This window comes from Juglans microcarpa x Juglans regia, chromosome 3D, assembly GCF_004785595.1.
Source record: "Juglans microcarpa x Juglans regia isolate MS1-56 chromosome 3D, Jm3101_v1.0, whole genome shotgun sequence".
NCBI lineage: Eukaryota > Viridiplantae > Streptophyta > Magnoliopsida > Fagales > Juglandaceae > Juglans > Juglans microcarpa x Juglans regia.
In genome coordinates this window covers 24,590,471-24,614,027 of record NC_054598.1, presented here as the reverse complement: position 1 = coordinate 24,614,027, position 23,557 = coordinate 24,590,471, and the positions used below count along the sequence as shown (strand labels likewise).

The 23,557-nt window shown below is 38.5% G+C and overlaps 2 protein-coding genes across 2 annotated transcripts; both read left to right on the top strand.

The window, feature by feature from the left end:
- Positions 1-1,577: 1,577 nt before the first annotated feature.
- On the top strand, positions 1,578-22,506 carry LOC121255169. Its single transcript, XM_041155443.1, is given in 17 exon segments — positions 1,578-2,172; positions 2,552-2,600; positions 7,181-7,621; positions 8,084-8,436; positions 8,511-8,714; positions 8,787-8,975; positions 9,182-9,256; positions 9,336-9,402; positions 9,516-10,632; positions 10,713-10,769; positions 12,905-13,012; positions 13,273-13,285; positions 18,077-18,420; positions 18,621-18,873; positions 18,957-19,730; positions 20,540-20,786; positions 20,992-22,506. Coding segments are annotated over 17 exon segments (5,115 nt in total). The 5' UTR covers positions 1,578-1,770; the 3' UTR covers positions 21,414-22,506.
- On the top strand, positions 21,754-22,506 carry LOC121256419. The gene has a single exon (XM_041157213.1). The coding sequence runs from the start codon at positions 21,754-21,756 to the stop codon at positions 22,435-22,437; it is 684 nt and encodes a 227-aa protein (XP_041013147.1). The 3' UTR covers positions 22,438-22,506.
- Positions 22,507-23,557: the final 1,051 nt, after the last annotated feature.

The following is a 23,557-nucleotide window of genomic DNA, read 5'->3' as shown; positions in this document are numbered from 1 at the left end:
TGAGATCTGGGTAGCAGATCATGTGCTGGATTTGTGGTAAGCCGGGCCACATCAAGAGAAACTGTAAGAATCAAGAAAGTTCTAATAATGATGTTGCGAATGTAGTGACAGATGAAATTCATGATGTCTTACTCCTTGCAGTGCACAGTCTGATTGATGATTGGATGTTGGATTCAGGGTCTTCGTTCCATAGCACCTCACATCAAGAAATCATGCAGAATTGTATTGCTGGTGATTTTGGAAAGATGTATACGGCTGATGGAGAGGCACTGGATGTAGTGGGAGTGGGTGATGTGCACATCACACTTCCAAACAGGAGCGTGTGGATTTTATAGCAAGTCTAACATGTTCCAAATTTGAAGAAACACCTGATATCTGTGGGACAACTTGATGACAACAGTTTTGCAGTAGCGTTCTCTGGAGGAGCTTGGAAGATCACTAAGGGTGCACTGGTCCTAGCGCATGGTAAGAGATCTAACTCTTTGTATTTAACATCAGGGTCCAGTGATGTACGGAGAAATACAAGAGTGCAAAAATACAGGCTTGATCGCGTGAAACCTGTGAGAAAGCCAAATGGAGTCAGTTTTGTCGTTCCTCATGAAAGCCTGAGAAAGTTGGCTAAGGTTGCCAAGATCGATTTGAGACCGGATACTCCTGGTGCAGTGGGAGTTGTGAATTGCCCTGTGGATGTGCTGACTAAGGGTGATGTATGTGGAAGACTGAAGTCGGGCTTGACTTTAGTGCGTTTTTGAACTTGAAGACGAGAGCTGCAAGCTGCAGAAATAATAGGGCTTGGCTGGAAATAGTGGTTGGAATGTGGAGACCTAGTCTCCAAGTTGGAGATTGTTGGGGTGTATGTGGAGACTGGTTTTAAAGCTGAAAAAGTGTTTGCTAAAAGTTGGTTCGCTCGTTGTCACTCAACATACCGCTTGAGCGAAGCTCAAGTCCGAAAAGTTCACTTGAGTTTCGCTCGACACTCCACTTGAGAGAGACAAAAACCCTAGTGTTCGCTCGACACTCCGCTCGAGCCAATGTTCATTTGGCTGTTCGCTTGAGGCGCGTTTGACACTCAGCTCGAGTGAAGTACGTAATTTTTGCCAAATTAGGTTTCCAGCGCCACTCGCTATAAATATATCATATTAGACTTGTGTTGGATGACCTCAAGCATTTTTTGAGAGAGAATAATTGTCTAGTGAGTACATATTGTGTGAGAGAGCAAAAAGCCCTAGAGAGTGAGTTGAGATTAGTGATTGTAATCTCCTCTAGTTAATAAGATTTATGCAGCTCTGTGGAGGTAGACAATTTTTTAAATCACGTATATTGTATGTTGTGTTCTTGATTGTATTGTTTTTATTTTATTTATCATTGTTAGTGTGTATGTTTCCATAACATTTCACAACAGTCCCTAACCCCCAACGCCAAGTGTTGCTTGCTTATGCGTCGATGCAGATGGCTTTCGCTGAACCCAGCCTGTCCTTTGGGGCTTAATAAACAGATCTATAATAAAGAAAGCCCAAAATGGTGTGGAAGGCCCAACTCGGTAGGGTCTAAATTGAAACGGGCAGTAATTCCCAATGGTAGCAGTCATTGAGACTTCCCTGCTCCCCCCCTCTTCCTAAAATCTAATTTCCCCCATTTCGTTCCATTCATTTGCTCGTTCGTTCATCCCCTGCAGCTGCACTGCTGCGAGGAACCCTCGTCGGCCATCCCAATATTGAAGGACCAAAAGCCCGTAGTGCCTTTAATACAAGTCACGCAGCTCAACCCCACATGGACGCGTACCAGCAGCCTCAGCGATACATGAGGCCCCCGCCACCGCCACCGTCGACGTCGGATCCCCACCACCAACAATTCCAACATCACCAGCAACCACCTCCGCCGTGGTTCTCCAACCAGTTTCAGTACCATCATTCCCAGTCCCCGTCACCGCCTCCTTTGCAGTGGGCTCCTCCGCCTCCTCCTCCTCACTCGGACCATCTTCCTCCACCTGGTTCTGCTTATCCTACGCCCCCTCACCCTTACCCTGCGCACCCGCCACCCCTCCACCACCACAACCAGTTCCCTCCTCCTCCCCCCTCTCGCACCCACGTGCCTCCCCACCTCCCTCCTCCGCCTCCTCCTCCTCCTCCTCCTCATTCCCAGTTTCCCCAGTCTTATCCTCAGGCCAGCCAAGTAATCTCAACTCTCTCTCTGTTATTTAGCTTTGGTTTTGTTTTAATCTTGCCCTTTTTTATTCTCTAGGGTTTTACGTTTCTTTATCAATTTCATTCCTGTTCTTTTCGAATAAATTTTCTGAGTTAAGGATCCGGTTTTGAGTCACTAATTTGTATCTGTCTCTAGAATCTCATGTTGATTGGTTCGTTAGGCTCTTGTGTGGTGGTGGTGGTTTATTGCTTCTTTTAGTTGGATCGTGTAGTGTTATTAACTATGCTTGTCAGATCATTCATTTCTTTTTTGAGACGGCATGCTTTCGCACTCAAGCCCGTAGTTGGGATGATTGAGTAGCTTGCATATTTGACTGCTTTCTAACTCATTATATTCTTTTTTGCAGGACTGGGGCAGTACAAATTGGCCTCACCATCAAGGTTGGAGTTATCCTGGTAAGCTTCTATATATTAATTGTTTCATCGTTCTCGTATGTAAATGCATTGCGTCATTATCGTTCCTCACGTTCTGCTTACTCTGTAACAACGTAAAATGGAAGATGATAATTTTCTGTCAAAGTAGGCATCATTTTAATAATTTTGCTATTAAATGATCTCCAGTTTGTGTCTTGACTGATGTGGCCGTTGCTTGGATTGAAAAATTATGGAGTTTTAGCTATTATGTTCTGAAAAGACCGAGAAGAGGATTGTTGGTGACTAAGTAATGATGCATATAGCATGTTTAAATGCTAAATTTGCAAGTGTTTTACTTATAAAAAAAAAATAAAATTTGCAAGTGTTTAATTTGGTTGATATCTGTGGTTTTTAAAATTGCTCAGTTGGTCACATAGAAACAACGCTTAAAATATAGTGCTTTATCTTTATTAATGATTTCAAGTGGAATGCTATACATGTTGAAGGTGTTGGTGCACAGGGTATATGCCGTGCTAGAGTTATTGGGATTTTTTTTTTTGGTTAAGTAATTAAGATTTTATCAGGATTTCTAGGCTCTTCTATTTAGGTCACATGTCCGCGTCTATGCTGTCTTTGCAATCTTGATCTTGCATAATCATCTCGAGCTTCATTTATTTTGTTGTAGAGAGCCAATGGTCTTTGGCCAAATGGCACCTATTTCCATTCCAAAGATTGTATTAACAATGCAAGGAAGACCTAAGCTACATCAGCCCATGCTCTAAAAGAACTAGTTGATGTTACAATTGGAATGTTTTGAAATCATTATAAAGGGCTTAGACTTCTTCTTCTTAAGCAATGTGGGATCTCATTTACCACCTTTCTATACAAAATCCGAGATAATTTTTTTTGATAAGTAAAAATTTTATTCATAAAATGCAATAGGCGAAGTACATGTACATAGGAAATATACAAAAGAAACACCTAAATACATTCTAATACTAGAAAAACGAGGACAAAAACTCATTAACAGCCCCTCCATTGAGTACAATAGCTGAAAGCCAACTAAACAAGGAACACATAAAAAATTCCCAGAATTCTTCTACATTGTGTTCCCTATTATTAAAACACCTCTCATTCATTTCCAACCAAAGGCACCACATAATGCACAAAGGAATCATCTTCCACGCAGCTGCCACTTGAGAGCAAGTATGAAAGTCTAGTCCAACATGCGAGTAAATCTACCATTGATTTTGGCATAACCCAGATCAGTCCAGATCTTCTAAACACACCATCCCATAACACTTTAGCCACATCACAATGTAGAAATAAATGATTCACTGATTCCGCAGCTTTCTTGCACATGAAGTACCACTCCATAACAATCATTCCACGCTATCTCAGATTGTCAGTAGTTTGAGTATTCCCAATTGCTGCTGTCCATACAAAAAAAGCAACCTTTGACGGAACATGAGCCTTCCAAATACTCTTCCAAGGAAAGGACAACATCTTATAAAATGATCTAACAGAAAAATTTTTAGATGCTGTATATCTCCAGAACATTTGATCCCTGTCATGTCTTCTAATATCCACTGAGTACAACAAGCTAAAAAAATCATCGACCTCCTCAATTTCCCAATCTTGGACAGGTCTGAAAAATCTAACATCTAATGCACCTCTCGATTAGAGTAGCTTATCAACTCTAAAATTGATGCTTGCTGACTAACAGCCGGAAAAGCTCTAAACAGTGCATTCTCACTACACCAAGCATCAAACCAGAATCGAACTCTTGAACCATCACCAACCACAAATTTGACTTGTTTCACAAAATAATCCCATCATTTCCTAATAAACTTCCACAATTCGAGATATCATAATCTCCCCAATGTCCGCTATTTCATCATAGGTAGCACAACTCAAGTCCCACACTTCTAGTTGGGATTGGCTTTGATATCATGTGTAACGACCCAAGGAAGGCTCAAGCCATATCTAAGCCCATACTCCGAAAAAGGGTAGCTACTATGTAGTGGCATAGGTTTATGGCAAAAGTTCCACAGAGAGAGAGAGGCCTTGTTTGGGGCTTTAGATGAAACACAAACCATATGAGGTGGTTTTGTACGGCCAAAGTTGCTTGTATATCCAAACGTCTTATAAAACACTTCATGGGAGTATTTCAATTCATCTCATGGTGTCTTTGAACTATTCATATATTGAACAAGAAAGAGTGCTGGGATTGGGGGATTTCTTATGGAGTGGATTGGGGGAAGAGTTCAAATTCCATTTGGTTAATTGGTCAACAGTTTGTACACCAATCTCGGGGGAGGGTTGGGGATCCGCCACTTGATGAAATTTAATCAAGCTCTTTTGGGTAAGTGGTTGTGGAGGTACCAAAATGAAAGGGAGGCCTTATGGAAGTCTGTTATAGATTCTCAGTTTGGGGAAGCTTGGGGAGGATGGTGCTCGAATGAGGTACGAGGCCCTTATGGTGTGGGTTTGTGGAAAAACATAAGGCACCTGTGGGGGACCTTTCGAGGACATGAACATTTTGTTGTAGGTGATGGTTCGCGTGTCCGTTTTTGGTTTGATATATGGTGTGGTAACCATTGTCTACGAGATACCTTCCCTGCCATCTTTGCGCTTGCTAGAGCAAAGGACGCATCGATTGCCGACCTTCTGGTTTTCTCAAACGGCACCCCTCAATGGAATATTGATTTCATTAGGACAACCCATGATTGGGAGTTGGAGTCTATTATGGAGTTCTTTGCGGCATTATATTCCACAAGTATTCCAGGGGGCTCTGGAAATAAGATTCATTGGAACCATTCTAAAAAAGGTATCTTCTCTGTCAGTTCTTTTTACCAAAAGCTCACGAACTCCGGAAGGTCTATGTTCCCGTGGAAGAGTATATGGAAGACGAAAGCTCCTTCAAAAGCGGCATTCTTTGTCTGGACAGCATCTTTGGACAAGATTCTCACCACAGATAATATTAGGAAACGACGGGTTATTGTCATAGATTGGTGTTGTATGTGTAAGAAGCATGGGGAGTCAGTTGATTATCTGCTTTTACACTGCGAGGTGGCCAAGGTTTTATGGGAAGATTTTTTCTTAAGAGTCGGATTGTCTTGGGTTATGCCTAGTAGATTGGTGGATTTCCTCGCAAGCTGGAGAGGACTATATGGAGACTCTCAGGTAGCGGCAATTTGGAGATTGATACCAATATGTATGTGTTGGTGTATTTGGAGGGAGAGAAATGCTAGATGCTTTGAAGATCAAGAGAGAACAATAGATGAGCTTAAAGTTTTCTTTTTTAAGTCATTGTTCCTATGGGCGGGGGGGCTATAGTTGGTAATGGACTTAGTGTCCATGATCTTCTTCTTTCTATTGTAACCCCTAGCTAGGCATTTTTCATGTATACTTCCTGTGTACCTGGGCTTTGCCTATTTCTATGAATACAATATCTTTGATTACCTATCAAAAAAAAAATATTGAACAAGTTACAAAGACCGAGCCTCTCATGCCCTTTTTTTTTTTTTTCTTTTTCTTTTATTTCCCTGCTTTTTCGCGTTACAATTGGAGACCCTTGGAAGCTGGAGGGTTTGAACTTCTCCCTCCTATGTGACCACATTCTTATGCATAGTCTAGGGTATTACAATCTCCTCCCTCAAAACCCCGACATCCTCACCGTGCCATTCTATCCATTGTAAGTGGCATGACTCAATTCGCACACTTTTGGTTGGGTTAACTATGATATCATTTGTAATGATCCAAAGAATGTTCAAGGCTCATTGGCCCTATGCTCCAAAAGAACTAGTTGAGGTTATAATTGGACTCCCTTGGAAGCATTATAAAGGGCTTGAGTTTCTCCCTCCCAAGCAATGTGGGATCTCACTTTCCTATACACAATCTGGGGTATTACAGGTGGAGGGAGAAGTCATTGGCTCAATCTCATGCTGTTGTGAGAGTTGTGTTATGAAGAAGAAAGGAATAATTATTTTGCTTTAGTGAATATTCATTTCATTGAAATGGCATGTGATTAATTGCAAGGCTTGTGACACCCAAAGTATGTGTTATTATGGTGTGTCCACACATATTCGGAACACACTAAGCTGGGAGACAGCCAGTTCGGATGAGAACAGATGTAGGTTTTATGTTTGAGAGATGACAATTTTGTACAAATAATCTTTTTTCATGTAATCCTCACTGCTTTATCTTAACCGTGTAGACATTGGGCTGTATTGTGTTTACTTGATTACACCTTTGTATCAGTGAGGCTGCAGAAAATAGTAATTTAAGAGGTGTTTTATGCATTTAAAGTGATGATGGTAATTATACATACTACTTGCTATGGGATCATAGTTAAAATCTTATTTATAAAAATATATTTGCTAATTCCAACCATACATATAAGCAGTCGAACCTGCAATTCGAAACATAATGTGCAACTGATGTATGATACTGCTGCTTATTATTTGAGGGTGGGCCATATTTTACCTTTTGAGTAAGAAATTTATTAAGTTCGTACTAACCAAAAAAATTTATTAAGTTCATCAATAATTGACATTTTGGTTAAACTTATTAAAAAAAGTTGATGTTTTGGTTTAAATTTTCATGTTTATATAATGCAGCCCATAATAATGAAGAAGATTGGGCTGCCAGGGCTCGAGCATGGGCAGATGCTAAAACAGCAATGGAGAATCAGCATTCACAATCTCAGTTTACACCAGTTGCCAGGGTGGAAGATCAAAGTCATTATTATGATCAGTATCCACAAGCCGTTGATGCTCATTACCCAGATATTCAAGATCAGTCTCTTTCTGCTCCAAGCTATCAACAGTTTCCTGTGTCAGGTGCACCTCTTCACCAGCCATCAATAGTTTATTCCCAGGAGATTGCATCCATTGGCTCTGAGCTATCTTCTTATGTTCCAGATGCGCGTCTACCTTACAATATTAGAGATGGGACATCGGCTGGAGATTCAAGTGCTGTATTTCATCATCAAGGAAACGTACTCACAAGTTCATCTGTTCATCAGCAGGAGGTACCTTCTAGTTATTCTTCTATTACAGGTAATGATTCACTTAGCATATTGAGTTTGTACATGAAACTTGTGTTAAAGAACTGCTGCTATGGAACACTCTTTTACTAATATTTTTTTTTTTTTTTTTGTTGGCACCGTGTGTCCTGGAACAAAGGAACCCTCTTTAGTAAATACTTCTATGGTACTGTATTAATTTATCACTGGGGCCTTATAGAGAATTATTTTATGTTTCCACTTTAATCACAGCTTCTGCTGTAGTTAAGATGAGAAGCAATACATAATTTCATTACAGGATGCTACATCACTAATCTTGCGATCACATCAAAATTATAAGTCTAAAGAAGCCAGGATTTGTCTGCTTACCTTTATGTTGTGGATTCTTGATAGCCTTCTGAACTTCATCAACACCCCCGTCCCCCCCTCTTCCCCCCAGTATGCATCCACACACGACCCATTTTATTTGCTGTTTGACTATTTACTTAATTGGCAGGTAAAGAAGATAAAACAGATCAAAATGAGCAGTCGTACAAACTGTTGCCTCTGCCAAATTCCTCAGCTCAGGAGGGACAACACCATTTACCAATGCATGTACCCTTCACATATGGCAATCAATCAGCTGATGCCACAACCAATCTTGCTGATCAGCCTTTAGATTTTGCACCTAGATTTAACCGTGATCGTGATCAACATATGCAATCCACTTATTCTCATCATGATTCAATTGGACCTGTAAGAAGCATCGACCCTGTTGCAGCAGGGCACTCAATAAATAGCTGGACTCCCCCTATTACACCTGGTTTGGTTTATCCTTCAATTTCTCCAGATATTACATCAGGGGCACAGGTCTTGATTCTGGCTTCCTGAGTTGTCCAATTCTTGAGCCTTCATGTGACTATGCTGACATTTGTTTCATTTAGCAGCATGATCCTTCCCTGGCCATACAGTCTCCTGTTCCTGGACATGTTGCCCCACCATTTGGAAGGTTCCATGGACCAGGTCAGCCAGCAATTCCATCTGGTGGTGTACCCTTTGCTCTCAGTACAGGACCTACACTTCATCCTACCACAGCTTTCTCTGGTGATGCATATGGAATTTCTACAGTTTCTGAACGCCCTAAAAAGGTAATCTTTTTCAGCCTTCATTATTAAACAGTGACATAGTTAAAATTTGTTGTTTTTGGAACTTTTTTCCAGCCTTCAGTGCCTAATTGGCTTAAAGAGGAAATAAAGAAAGCAGTCATTACAAGTTCTTCTGTGGACCATCCTAAGGAGGTAACACAATCCGTTGAGGATGAAGGTATTGATAAATCTATTGGGAAGGGTGACCAGGCAGATAGCAAAAGCATTGATTCTTCTAGGTCAACCGAAGAAGAAGAAGATGAGGTTCTATTCCGTTAACTGTTTAACATTTCAATACTTCAGTTGGTTGATTTAAAAAGATGATTGATTTTCTGTTTTTTATCCTCTGGTGAATGTTTCTTTTCATACCATGAGAAGTCCTTTCCATTACTTCTTTCATGAATTTTTCTTCGTGATATAGCTATTGTTTGCTTTTTGTTCTTCATAAGCCATAGTTTTGCTCTGTGTAGGATGATGTGGAAGCAGAAAGAACTGCAGCTATTAACCAGGAAATAAAACGTGTGCTAACTGAAGTTCTTTTAAAGGTTACAGTTGCTGAAAGTGTGATGGTTGTCTTATTTAGTTTGTGTCTTCTGTAGTTCTAATTGTTATTATTTTTATTAGGTTACTGATGAGCTGTTTGATGAAATTGCCACTAAAGTTATTGGTGAAGATGATCTAACAGTCGGTGGTAATTGGATCTCAACCTCCAACTTTTGTTATCAGTTTCCATATACTAGTGCTGCTAGCTGTGAAGTGCTATAATTTTCTGCCATTTGAAAAAACTTTACTATGATGTAACAGTTGAGCAGAACACTATCACTTCCAATCACAAGGAATCGCCATCGTCTCTGCCGGCAGTTCCAGTTCCTAAGGCATCTGCGAAAGTTCTAATTCCCGCATCTGCAAAAGATTCTAACACTAAAAGTGTCAGTGAAAGATCTAGTTCCAGCTCCCCAGGAGATATTTTAGGTCTTGGAAATTATGCTTCTGATGATGAAGATGGAGATGATGAAATCCGAAGCTCAAGTTTAACAAATTCCAATCAGCAGTCAGGCATTACAATGCTTACCGAAGATACGCATGATGCTGCTGAGAATGGAATCTCCAAACTAGAACTTCAAGAGCACAGCAGAAGTAAGAAAAATATGGAGAGTGGCATGGGCAAAACCAGCTCCATTGAACCCAAAAACAACAATGGTGCTGCTATTAGTGAGTTGAATGATAATAGGGTGGATGGGGGTCTAGGCCATGCTTATTCTTCCAAGGTGGTCTCTGAAGATGGTGATGAAGGAATTGCTGTTGGTGGGAAAATGCTAGATAGAACCAATGGCTCAAAGAACACTGTGGGAGTAATGGAATCTGGACAACCTGGAGAGTATGTTAGTTTTAAGAAAACATCAACTAATGATCCCCAACACAGTGAAACAGGAATGAAGTTAGATAAAAGTGATCAACAGGAAAGTAAAAGGAGTTCTGGGAAAGACTTTGTCAAGGAGGGGGAGGGTAGTAAGATTAAGGCGGATGCGAAGGGAGAGGAGAAACGTAGGAGACCAGATGAAAGACATCCAAGAAAGGATAAAGAAGATGATTGGAATGGGCCAAAGGAGCGAATTAAAGAGCCCGGGGAAAAAGCAAAGCAATCTGAGGCAAGAAAAAAGTCTGACCATCTTGATGTCAAGGAAGACAGGAAAGAAGCAGAGAGATTCCATCGGGGTAGTGCTAAAGAAGATACCAGTAGAAAAAGAGAACTCAGAAAGAATGAGGAGGAAGATGGGTCACGAAAAAAGAATGCAAGTGAGTCAAGCAGGCACAAAAGAAGACGTTCTTCTTCCATTAGCAGTAAAGGTAGAAACAGCAAGGACATCGCTGTTAGTCATGCCAATAATTCAAGTGATGAAGCCTCCGATGATTCTAAAAGGTTCGCCATTACAATCTTCTTACTCTGCCTCTCGTCTTCAGTTGTGTTAAGTGGTCCTTATCTGCAGTCATATACTGCAGGAAGATGCAATCAAGGAAACGGAACACACCACCATCACCTGTCAGGTCTAGGGGAAGGTACCCATTTATCAAAATCTCTATGCTTTTGTTCAGGTTTACAAATGTCAAGGGGCTGTTTAAAAAATCCTATCGACATCAAACTGACCCCATTCTATTTTACTTAATTTTTAGAAAACTAACTTGATATCAACACCTAGGAAATTAAATGTAAGACATTAGCATGTTGATTTATTGGTACAAGAAAAAAAAATATGCAATCTTTTTGTTAAACTTCTGTTTATGTTTAAGTGCCTGGCATAATATTTGTTTTTACTTAACTTTTAATACAATACTAATATATACTTCGAACATTTTCTTTTTTGCAAACTTTGTGGTCTCAAAGGATGATTGAAGTGAACTGTGATAGTATGCTGTTACTCACATATACGGTGAAGGCATCTTAAAAATGTGACTGATTAAGCTTGCAATTCTGATTTTGGTGTGGGTGATCCTGTTAGGTCAGAAGTCTGCATAATAATAGTGATCTATAGTTTCAATTTAGGTGAAGTTTCTCGTATCATTTTCTAGTTGCTAGTCTGTAACTAGGTGTTTCCTTTTGTTTACTTTCTGTGAACTTGGGCAATGCCTATTTACATTTTTTGATAAGTAAAGGTAACGTTATTAATGAGAATGAAATAGGCGTTGCCCACGCCCATGCCTATTTACACGTTTCAATAAAATCTTATTTTACCTATCCAGAAAAAAGGTGAAGTTTTATTTTCTACATTCCATTCTGTGGAGACTGCTATTTATGCAAGCTTGCACATAGATATGTAATAATGAAAATAGTTGGGTGCTTCAGTTTTTAGAATATGCTTTCCATGTGACTTTTAAGGTTTGCACTTAAGTCTTGCTTTCTGCATATTTTCAGGGAACACACCCTAAATTTTAACTTTAGCCTTTTTATGTATGAAGCTTCTAATGCTTTGCCCTTGCTACCTTTTAGTTCCTGTGTGGGTGTTGACTAAGTTATTCTTTGCACGCAGCTCTTGCAATAGTTTTTTATTCTTTATTTTTAAAATCAGTAAACGCAGCTCTTGAAATGGTTAAATGACTAAATATTAACTCTGCTAACTGACCATTCTCTTGCATCTTCCATATTTGGTTGGGATAACCTAGTTGAGTTGAGTTGACAATTTTCTAAGGTTTGATATATTTGTCAATTCATTTTTTTAAGTAGTCGAGGAATTTATTAGAGAACAAAGAAGGCATATCCCAAGTAGACAAGAAGTATGCAAGAGTAACCCTTAATTAGAAATAGAAAAAGAGACAAGAAAATCATGTAAACTCAGCCTATTAAAATTTATAAAAGCTGTCCAAAAGAATATAGTATTGAAAACCGAAGTTTTTAGCTCCTTTATCATTCGTTTGGGATCCTCAATTTCTATCAGTAGTCATACTGATATAAATCATACTATTAGTTCCTTTCAAGTGACTGTCAATTCTCTCTACTGATTCTCTCCCCCTCCCTTTGCCTCTATTTTTATCTGGCTGCAAACAGTATGCTGGCATATGCCCTTGTTTATTTCTGAACACTCACATCAGTTGTGAAAAATCTAGTTATAGCTGCAAGGCAGGTTTCCCCTCGTGATTAATTTATAGAGGAGACTGATTTTTCCTGAATTTAGAGCGTTTCTCCAGTTCATTAATCTTTTATTAATATCATTTGTACTGCTTTCAATGCTTCTGATTATGGTTTCATCTTTTTGTTGCATTCTTTAATCTAATTAATATCTATTAAATGTATTTAGTAGTCAGGTGTAGACAACAAACATCGAGTGGTTTCACTTTGATGCATCTGTCACATACTTATTGTTTGTACTGTCTGCTAGGCTACTATCATAGTAACGGGAGATTTTTATTTGATTTCAATTCTTAATAAATGTGAAAAATGCGTTCTCTGGAGAAGATTTATCATATTCATTGGTGGATCTGCAGTTTTTCTTGAGGATTAGCAATATTCACTCTTTTTTGGATTGATCCCTATTGATGTTTTAATTATCTCATTCTAATTTCTATATCATAAACAGAAAATGCTATGCTAAACAGGCAAATTCTTATCAAGTTTGACTATGTAAAAGGTTGAACGTTTCTCTCCTGAATTACGTTTATATAACTCACGAAATTAGTATGATGGATGTTTTCATTTCTAGACAAGTTTCGCGGTCCCCGCATAGCAAGCATTCTCAGCGCAGGCATTCTCCCTACTCTTCTCTTGATCCCACCAGGTATATCTCTTAGCTTAAGATATTATTAATATTGTTGTGACATACACTCCCATCATCATAGCAAATAAGCAACTCAGGTGAAAGAGTCAGGCTTGTGAATTATCTCCCCACATTGTTTAGTCCATTTATTTCACTAATTTAAATGCAGGGGAAGAAGGTCAAGGTCCAAATCACCTGTTCGGAGGCATAGATAATCTGAGAGGAGCCCTCCAGATCATAGGCACTTTTAGGCTCGGGTTCACTCGTATCAGTGCATAGTCATGGTGGTTGACTGATGTACTTGGTTACTCCAGACATCGTGTTGGTGTATGTCAAGGGTAAGTTAAGCTCGAGTTCACTAATATCGGTGCAGAGTCATTTGGTTGAGTGATGTACTCGGTTACCCTGGACACTATTATAGTGTATGGTGAGGGAAGTTAAGCACGTCCTGTAATATCTTTGTTGGTCAGATAGATGAATGGAAAGTACATTTGAGACGGGTTAATGATGGATCAAGGTTGACAGATGTTGTGTTTTCACGTCTTGACTCCCCTGCTCCTGGAGAAGTTTCTATTACAGTTTTGTGGCCTTGGGATTGCATATTTTCTATAGGAATCATCTGTAATTGTAACCCCTGAAGTGTAATCGTATATTTCATTTTGATTTTTATTTGTTAGGTTGTGGTATTTATTCTGAGACACTACCATCCGGTTAAGAGGAATGGTAGCCTGTAACTTGTAAAAGTCACAAGACCTGATTAACAGACAGACTGAGTTGTACCAGTCACAAGACTAATTATTAACAGACTGACTGAGCCCGAACCGTTTCCTCTAGTATTTTAAGACTGGATTTGCTATACATCAGTCACTATTTATCCCATATCTCACCCTTGACAACTTTTTCTTTTTTAACTTCATAGAGTGTGAGGGTGAATAGTGGCTGATGAAATTATTGTTTTAAAACTAATCTTCCCCCACCCCAACCCATACACCATTTGCTACCAAGGGAAGGAGCTTTCTACTACTTTCCGTCTCTCAAGCCAGAAATCCTCTCTCTCTCTCTCTCTCATTTTCTATTAGTTTTGGGAGTTAGATCATCCATTCTCCGCCCACAACATCAGAATTGTTGTCTGTTGATCTCCTTGAGTCACCCAACTTTGCTCTATTTTTGTTGGTGTTTGGCAGCATATGCTGCTTTCGACTGGCATGCCACTACGTGCCCTTTGCCCTCTTATCTTTCAAACCTTTTTTGATTGGATTCTTCTGTTCCGATTCTGTTTGGCTGGCGGTCATCACATTTCCCATCATCTCTCTTCAAGTTTTCCCTTTTTCCTCCACTTTCCTTATCCATGGATATTTAAGCCTCTGATTTGTCGTCGTCCACTCACCTCATTGCCAGTCCTCTGTTGATCTGTATGTTCACTAATCTACCATCTCTCACCACCAGGACAAGACACTTTTGACAGTCCACTCCCAAACCTAGCCGAAGAACATAGGTACTGAGTAATGTTTCGGTTATATTGTATTTGTCTTTTATAGTTTCTTTGCGTTGTATTATTTATAAAATGATGTTTTGTTGAGATTTTCCATCATTTATCTTATTCTCTCTCTCTCTCTATCTCTCGCGTGCGCGCAGATTTTGGTGTATGCTTTGGTGGTTCCATTGTCATTGGTTATGCCATTCTTCCCGTAAGTACGGAACACGATATGGGGAGCCTACCGTATTCCATTCCCTCCAGCAATTATTTTTTGTTGATGTATTGATATAATAAATTTATGAGTTTGAAGACTTTGTCTTGGATTTAATGGTTTATTGATTTAATAAAATAATTGGTAGTTTTGGTTAAACCAATATGATAAAAAACGATTTATATTTTATTCAATTTAGGTGCCATTTGGATAATGAGTTGAGATGTGATGAATTGAGATGAAAGTTGATTAAAATATTGTTAGAATATTATTTTTTAATTGTATTATTATTTTGGAAATTGAAAAAGTTTTATTGTTTATTATATTTTGTGTGGGAATTTGGGAAAGTTGTAATGATGAGATAAAACATTTTTACTATTCAAACGGGTGTCTCGTTTGGTTATCTCATCTGTGAATTGTAGTGAAATAATTTGAATTAAGATTTTTATGGGGTTTTGAAAAATGAGAGAAAAAAATTGAATAAAAAAATTATAAAGTTAAAAAAGGGTTATAATATAATATTTTGATACTATTTTTGTTTTGATATTTAAAAAAATTGAATTGTTTTATATTTTGTTTGGAAATTTGGGAAAGTTGTAATAATTAGATAATGATTAGAAGAATAAGTTGAAAATTTGAAATTGAAAAATGTGTTTGAATGGTGTTTGGATGTTGAGATAAAATAAGATAAGATCAAATGGTTTGAAAAATTTGTGAAACCAAACTAGAACTTAGGATATGATTGGTATATTACAAAATCCTGTCTTTGATCCAGAAAATTTACTCTTAATGCAACCCAATTGTGTTGTCTCTAGTTCCTCAAGAGTTTTGAAAACTATGGCACAAAGATTATGATAGTTGATCATTAACAAAAGAGTAATGTTAGATATAGTCATGAGTTGTGTAACCGTCGTATACTCATTTGAAAGAGTGTGGTCTATTATAAAAAAATTAATTTTTTTATACGAATTTATATTTTCTCGTTTTTTTAAAAAAGAATATTTGACATTTACATATTTTATGACTGAAAATATTATTTTTTTTAATAAAATATAGTCTTTTATTTATTTATTTTTTCAATATACTTGTAAAATCTGAGCGAGCCATAATAGATTCTGGCTTCTGCAAATTGCACTAATGCTCATTAACAATGTGGAATTGATGTCGAGGATTTGAAGTTTAAAATCGAGGCCCATTTGCCTACAATTATTACATATGAAAAACTATTGGGAGCAGCCACTATTTTGGATGATCCGTATCGCACCCCAGGTGAATAGTAGTTAATCCATAGCACAGCTCACAACGTAATTCCTAACTCATGCATTCTTAATCAATTTTATAATTCCGTTGAACTCCTCAATAATTCAAAAAAATATATCTTGTATAAATAAATATGTAGTTTGAAAATCTCACCTGCCGATTTTTATTCAACCCCAACTCCACTATGAATATACCATTGATCTCTCCGAGTGACTGAACTCCTCGTCGAAGATGTATTCAATTTATTGACTTTACACTTGAACTAGTCCTTATGTAAGCATTAGAGGTTGAGACGATCAAAGTTTCTGTGCAAAAACACAATTAATACACACAAATCTCTTAGTTCTAAGTATTATAAGTAAATTGTAAATGAAAAAGTGATCATTCCACAAAGTGTTATTGGTTGGATCCAGTTCAATGTATGAACCTGTTACGTACATTTACTTGTCTTCTTAAGGTAGTTTTGATAGGGATCGTCCATTGTAGCGGTGTGCAATTTTGCACACCCTACCCTACGTGGCAATCCCTTATTTTTATTTTCAACTTTTATTATATGCAAAATGCAGACCTCATCTACTTCTCTCCCTCGTCTACGACACTCTCTCTCTTATCATCTCTCTCTCTCCTCTGGTCTTTCTCTCTCATCCATCAACAAATTCTATATCTCAAATCCGTTTATGCCAGTCACTTTCAATTCACTCAACGAAACGTACCGTTTGATAGACACGTTAGGTGTGCGCCCGGATGCAATGAAACAGTGGTTACTATGAAGATTTATTCTTTAATTAATTATCACAACCTAAGTTACGTGATAATTGCAAAAAACCGATTGAAACCCCGACCTAAATTTTTTGAGCTTACAAGGAATTCAACAATATTATTACTCCATGCCTTTGATTCATTAATCATCAAAATTATTTTTTATTGTATTTTTCTATACATCAGTTACTATTCATACCCACACCCACACCCACAACTGATAGTTTTTTTTTTCATAAGGTGTGAAGTGTTTTTCATGAGTGTGAGATGTGAGGTAGTGAATAGTAATTGATGTGAGTTATTATTATTATTATTATTATTTTTTTGCAACGTTACCCAAATAACATTGTATCTAAGAACTCACATGCGATTTTTTTTTTTAGTTCATGTCATATTTATTACCCACAGCATATGTATATGAAATGAAATATAAATCTAACCTTTATTACAAATTAATAAGTTCATAAAACTGCCTTTTGGGTCGCAAATTATTTCAACAAGAGGTGACATCTTTCCGTATAAAAAAGATGGGAGGGTTCGGAGGCATTGGTTTCTGCACATATTGGCGAATTGACTTTAAAGCAAAGACGTGGTTTCAACTTTCCACGATTGCTCGTGCATATTTCCTGGGGGAAACGGCTTTGTAGCACGCATTTTAGGCAGGCCGACTTGAAGAAGAGACTAGAGAGTAGAGATGCGTCTCCCAAAGAGTCTCCTCAAATCAAAGCTCACTCTCTCTCTCTCGGTTGACCGACACATTTCGAAGTTTCAAATGCGGAACTGGAAAAGGTTTTTAATGGCAACCAACGTGTCCATGTCGGCAAACCTCACATGGCTCATGGTCTTCCCCATCTTGGTGGCGCTGATACCAGTGGAGAAGTTCGATACTCGCGCATGTTTTATCTTTCAGTAGGTAAGCTCGTTTTGACCGTGAAATATGATGAAATGATTTTAGAAGAATTAAATAAAATATTATTAAAATATTATTTTTAAAATTATTATTATTTTAAAATTTAAAAAAATTAAATTATTTATTATATTTTATATGAGAATTAAAAAAATTATAATAATAAAATGAGATAAATTAAACTCAAGAGTATTTCTACGTCGAAATGAGTTTAACCCCCTCCCCCGAAAAGAAAACCAACACAGCCGCCACTCACACAGTCCATAGATAAACAAAACGAACCTCTCCATACCAACTTCATTTCGTTCTTCTCACAACACAGCAATGAAGGTCCTTTCTCTTTTCACTTCTTTCTGCTGTTAAGTTGTCTGATTCCCCAATATGCCAAGTTGTTATCCATGCCTTCTTATGAAACCACCTCGTACTCTTTGTTTGCGTAGTTTTTTATATTTCCTGTTTTGGATTCATGCGGATTGTTGCTCAGCAGTTTGTTTTGGTTCACAGGCATTTCAAGTTGGATTATGGTCAATTTGGCTATCTGGGTTTGTGTTAATTGGTATCTCTCTCTATTCTACTCAGAGGTTACCTACCCTCAAGGATCATCGGATCAGAGTGACCAAACTTGATCAAGAAGCTGTCGGCGATCCAGACAATCCGAAGGTTACCATATTCTCAGCACCTAGTCCATTCAATGGCTCTGTTGGGGCTAGGCAGAGTCTAGCTGTTCGGTCATGGCTTGCTCTGTCCTCACAAATTACTGTTGTTCTCTTCAGCCAAGACCCTTCCGTTGTTTCTTTCGCTGTTCCCTTTGGCTCGAGGGTTTTGGTTGAGCCCAACATTGATTTCACGTAAGCATATTAAGTTATTTTATTGATTTTTAATCCATCAAATAGAATTGACCGTATTAATTTGAACGAGAATGCTATATCTGTAAAGCTTCAATTTGGTATTTTTTGCTATGTTGGAAGTTGGAGGACTGTTTCTTGCCTCATTTACAAGGAAAAACATTGAATCCATTGCCTTTTGATCTGTATATATATGTATATAGGTTCCTAGGTACCCCATTCTTCCATTCAATGATAGCAAGATCGCGGTCATTCACATCGGATATTTTCGTTGTTGTTGATCCTGAAACCATTCTTCTGCCTGACTTCATTTCCACCCTAAACTACGTTTATGAACTCGACCGTGATTGGCTCCTTGTTGCTTCATCACGTAATTTCTCCTACTTCCCATTATACTTGGATGAAGCTGGGAAACATTGGCGAAGAGGGGATGGAAAATGGGTGAGAACCCAGGAGGTACAACAGAACTTGTTCCAGGTTGAAAGTTGATGAGCCCACTCGAGACTAGTCCGTTTAACAACTATTCTACGTTTCTTCAGTTGCAGGAGCTGCTTTCTAAAACCTGGCGATGGAATCGTTGTGAAGGAAGAATGCTTATGGCTTGGAACAGCGGAGATTGGCCATTACATACAGGAGTTCTTCCTCCTTTCTTGTATGGGAAGGGGATCCACAACCACTGGATCATTAATGAGGCCGTGTCATCTGAACTCAGGTTTGTATTTGATGCCAGTTGGACCATCTCAAGTTTCCATCTAAATCATCAGGACAATTGGCCTAATGGAATAGTTGGAGATTCCAGAGTTTCAGATATTGAAAAGAGAAGGTGGGAGTATGTTGGCAATTCCCATATTGGGGCATTGTATGGATCATTGGTATATCGCGAGGCTAATTACTCTAGCCTGATAAAACTTTTGAAGTGTAGCGGACAATATGTTTTCACCAACACAACTGAAAAAACTGTCTATCCATACGGATACCAGAGGGCCCGCAGTTTATGTAAGAGAAGGATCTTGCATTCATGGTGGAAAAAGAGGATCATGGCTTGTGTTGATTCTATTAAATCACTGGACAAAATACTAGATTGCTCTTTGAAGGATCAGATGAGGCCCTCAGCACCATTAGATTTTTCTTTCTCCTTGGAGTCACTCCTTCCATTAATTGCAGACAAGAATAAGACAATTGTGCTTGCAGTTGCTGGATATAGTTATAAGGACATGCTAATGAATTGGGTGTGCAGATTACGCCGCCTTCTGATTACAAATTTTATGATCTGTGCTCTTGACCAAGAAACCTACTCGTTCTCTGTTCTGCAGGTATTTAGGCTTCACTACAGTTTTACAGTGTTTTTTTCCTTCTACAATTTTATTTTAGAGTAATGCTAGATACAAGCCCCAAATAGACAAGCCCCATACAAGCCTTTTATAAAACAATGAGTCTCACTAATAAATAATAGTTTTTTTTACACTTTTTTAAAGTGGGGTCCACTTTTTTACAAAGGCTTGTATGGGGCTTGTCTATTTGGGGCTTGTACAAATCATTTCTCTTTATTTTATTTTTCGTTCTAATAAACTTTTTGGTCATTCTCCGTTACACAAAATGCGTGTTTATGGACAACCATGTGCTCTATTTGGCATATGCATTAGGTTGAGCAGATTTAGGTGCTGTTTGGATAGTGAGTTGAGATGAGATGAGTTGAGATGAAAGTTAAATAAAATATTATTTTTTAATATTATTATTATTTTGGGATTTGAAAAAATTGAATTGTTTATTATATTTTGTGTGAAAATTTGAGAAAGTTGTAATTATGCATTTTGCACCCAAGGGTGGCAAATTTGTGGCCTCTATATTTATCAACCCTCTGCTTGGTCCTTGAAATCTTGAAGCTTGTCTGTGTAGTGGACTGATCTCCATATGTCTGCATATTGTTTACAAGACTCTGATATTTGCTAGTATAATTGATATCCTTCTTACTTTTAGCATCAAACACATTGAAAAGCCCTTGAGTTGCTGAGTTGTGCCTTGTGTTCTATCTTGCTGTCTGCTGATTACCCCTGATGCCTTGGAATTATTATTGCCCCCATCTATGCGTAATCTAAATTAAACAAATTCTGGTTACTGGTAGGGTCTGCCTGTTTTCAAGGACCCAGTGGCTCCGAATAACATCAGCTTCAATGAATGCCACTTTGGTACAGAATGCTTTCAGAGGGTGACCAAAGTGAAATCCAGAATGGTTTTGAATATACTGAAGCTTGGTTACAACGTGCTCCTAAGTGATGTGGATGTATATTGGTTTATGAATCCATTGCCTTTGCTTCACTCTCTTGGCCCTGCTGTTCTGGTGGCACAGTCTGATGAATTTAACAAGACAGGTGCATAATCCAAGCATTCTCTAACTTCAAAGAGTAACCCCCTCTCTGAGTGGTACAACTTACAAAAAACAAATATGCTATTGAAGAAGGAAACATTGATACATTGGATAATTTCATGTGATTCACTTATAATTGCTTAATTGATAACATCTTCTGAATTTCATGTGACTGAATTCATCCCTCTCTGCTGATGTGGCGTATACAGGACCAATAAACTTACCTAGGCGCTTAAACTCTGGTTTCTACTTTGCTCGTTCTGACAATTCAACTATTGCTGCTATGGAGAAGGTGGTGAAGCATGCAGCCATGTCGGCCCTATCCGAGCAGCCAAGCTTCTATGACACATTGTGTGGCGAAAGTGGATCCAATCGCATGGGGGATAATAGATGTGTGGAACCTGAAACGAATCTGACTGTTCATTTCTTAGATAGAAACCTCTTCCCAAACGGTGCTTACCTAGATCTGTGGCGGAAGAAAAACGTTAAAGCTGCCTGTGTGAAGATGGGTTGCTTTGTTCTACACAACAATTGGATTGGTGGGAGACTGAAGAAGCTGGAAAGACAGGTATTGTCAGGCTTATGGGATTATGATTCTAGTACAAGAATGTGCTTGCAAAACTTGCACTAGTTTAAATCGAATTGCTAATTTTGAGGCCAAGGCGATGATGCCTTTTCATGCTATGCTCAAGGCTCACGTCTTTGGTTTTCACTTCAAAGAAACGAGGACATATTTCCAACTAGATACAAGATGAAGTCATTCCCTTTCACTTCAAGGCTCACCTTGGTTTCATCGCTGTCTTCTATTGAAAAATGTTAAGCCGTCCGTCAAAGACAAAAGGAATCTTCCATTGACATTGCTTGATAACAGTGGCATAACTCAAGCAACACAATACACAAATCACTCCACATTCCCTGTCAGCGGATTATGACGAAAACTTTGGTCTGTGTACGACATTTGATTAGCAACCATGCTGAAGAGGTGCGTTCCTTTGGTAGGGTTCGGTCGGTATTCCAGCAATAGAGAAAGCAGTATGAGGAAAGAGTTGGAAGGAGCTTCAGACGACAGATCATCTGAATCTAGAGGGAAGAAAGAAGTGAGAGGAGCTTCCATATCCTTGGACGTGAGATTACAGGCAAAAAATATTTACGTCAGAATAGTTCATGCAGGTGGGCGTGAGGAACTCTATCCAAATGCAATTCCTGCATCTAAGCTGATGGAAAAATATCCCGGGATGTCTGTTGCGCGGCCAGAAGTCTTCAAAAGTCCACACGATTCCCTATTATGTCCGGAAGACAGTCTCTTGCCTGGTCAGAAATACTATGTAGTCCCATCCACAACTGTGCAGAAACTAAAGCATAAACTCTGGAAGAAGGCCGAGGTAAAAGAACATGTTGCAGTAAAAAAGGAGACTTGGGATTGGAAGATCACCATAGATGTAGGTGAAGTAGGCCTGGAGGAGCGTATTTGTTATGCAAAAGATTTTTATCAATCCAAGGACAGGACCGAAAAGTGCTCAAAAGACTCGAAACCTTCAACGAGGAATCGTGTTAGAGGGAAAAAGCCTTTTGTACCTCCACTCCCAAAGGGAAAACCAATCCGAGGATTGGGGTGGGAGCCCAGCCTGACTTCTGTATCGGAGCTCTCTCCCTGACTTTGTGTTCCTTCTTTCTCGATGTTTCTCAGTTGTCACCCAATGTTTTTCCAGGTAAGGTGGTCTTCCCAATTAGCCAATTCCGAGAAAGAAGAAGAAAATAGTATTTCCTAGAAAACAAATTCTGGCTGCATAGGAAGTCTGAGAAATTTTAGCCACAGTATGAATAAATTTTGAAACAAGTACCTTTTTCCAAGAGTCATCTTGTCTTTAGAATTCCTATCAAGAGACTCGAGTTAGTTACCTTCTTAGTTGCTAATTCGAAGATGTTTGCTTTCAAATACTTCTTGGATAGAAGCTTGTGCCAGATTTTGTTGCTTGGTTGGCTCATTTCTCATCCTGTCTTTGCTATCAAAGTCACATTCATATTTTCCATCAGTCTTAATCCCAGTCCACCATCTGTTTTCGGTTGACAAATAGATTTCTATGATTTTAGGCATAGTTTGTGCTTTTGGTTATTTGATTTTCCCCACCAAAATTTTTTAAAGCTTGTATTCAGCTTCTTGCATATTGATTTTGGTAGCATACGCGTTGACATTTGATATGTTGGGATGGCACTTACTACTGATCTGATGAGCATCGTTCTACCGGCTTGGGAGAGCATCTTTGATTTCCAACCATCCAGTCTTTTGTTGATCTTCCCCATCAAATCTCTGTAGTCTTCTCTCCTAGATCGACCAAAAGTTGTCAGCATGTCCAAATATTTTATTTTTGAGGACGACTCTTTGTATGGCGTATTCTCTGAAATTACTCTTCTTGTTGCTTGACTAATATTTTGAATAATGTAGATAGAAGATTTGCTTTGATTGATGTGCTGGCCAGACCAAGCTTGATATTTCTCTAGAATATTATTGATCGTTTGTATCGACCTTCCTTTTGATTTTGCAAATATAATTAAATCATTTGCGAAAAGAATGTGACATATTGTGGGACTATCTCTGTTGATTTTAATACCTTCCAATTTTTTTAATTCTTCTGATCTTGGCAATAGCTTTGAAAGTACCTCCGTACATAGGATGAACAGAAAAGGCGATACGAGATCGCCTTGCCGAAGACCCCTTTGAGCTTTGAAGAGGCCTTTTGGAGATTCATTGATGAGGATAGAGAATGAAGCCGTAGA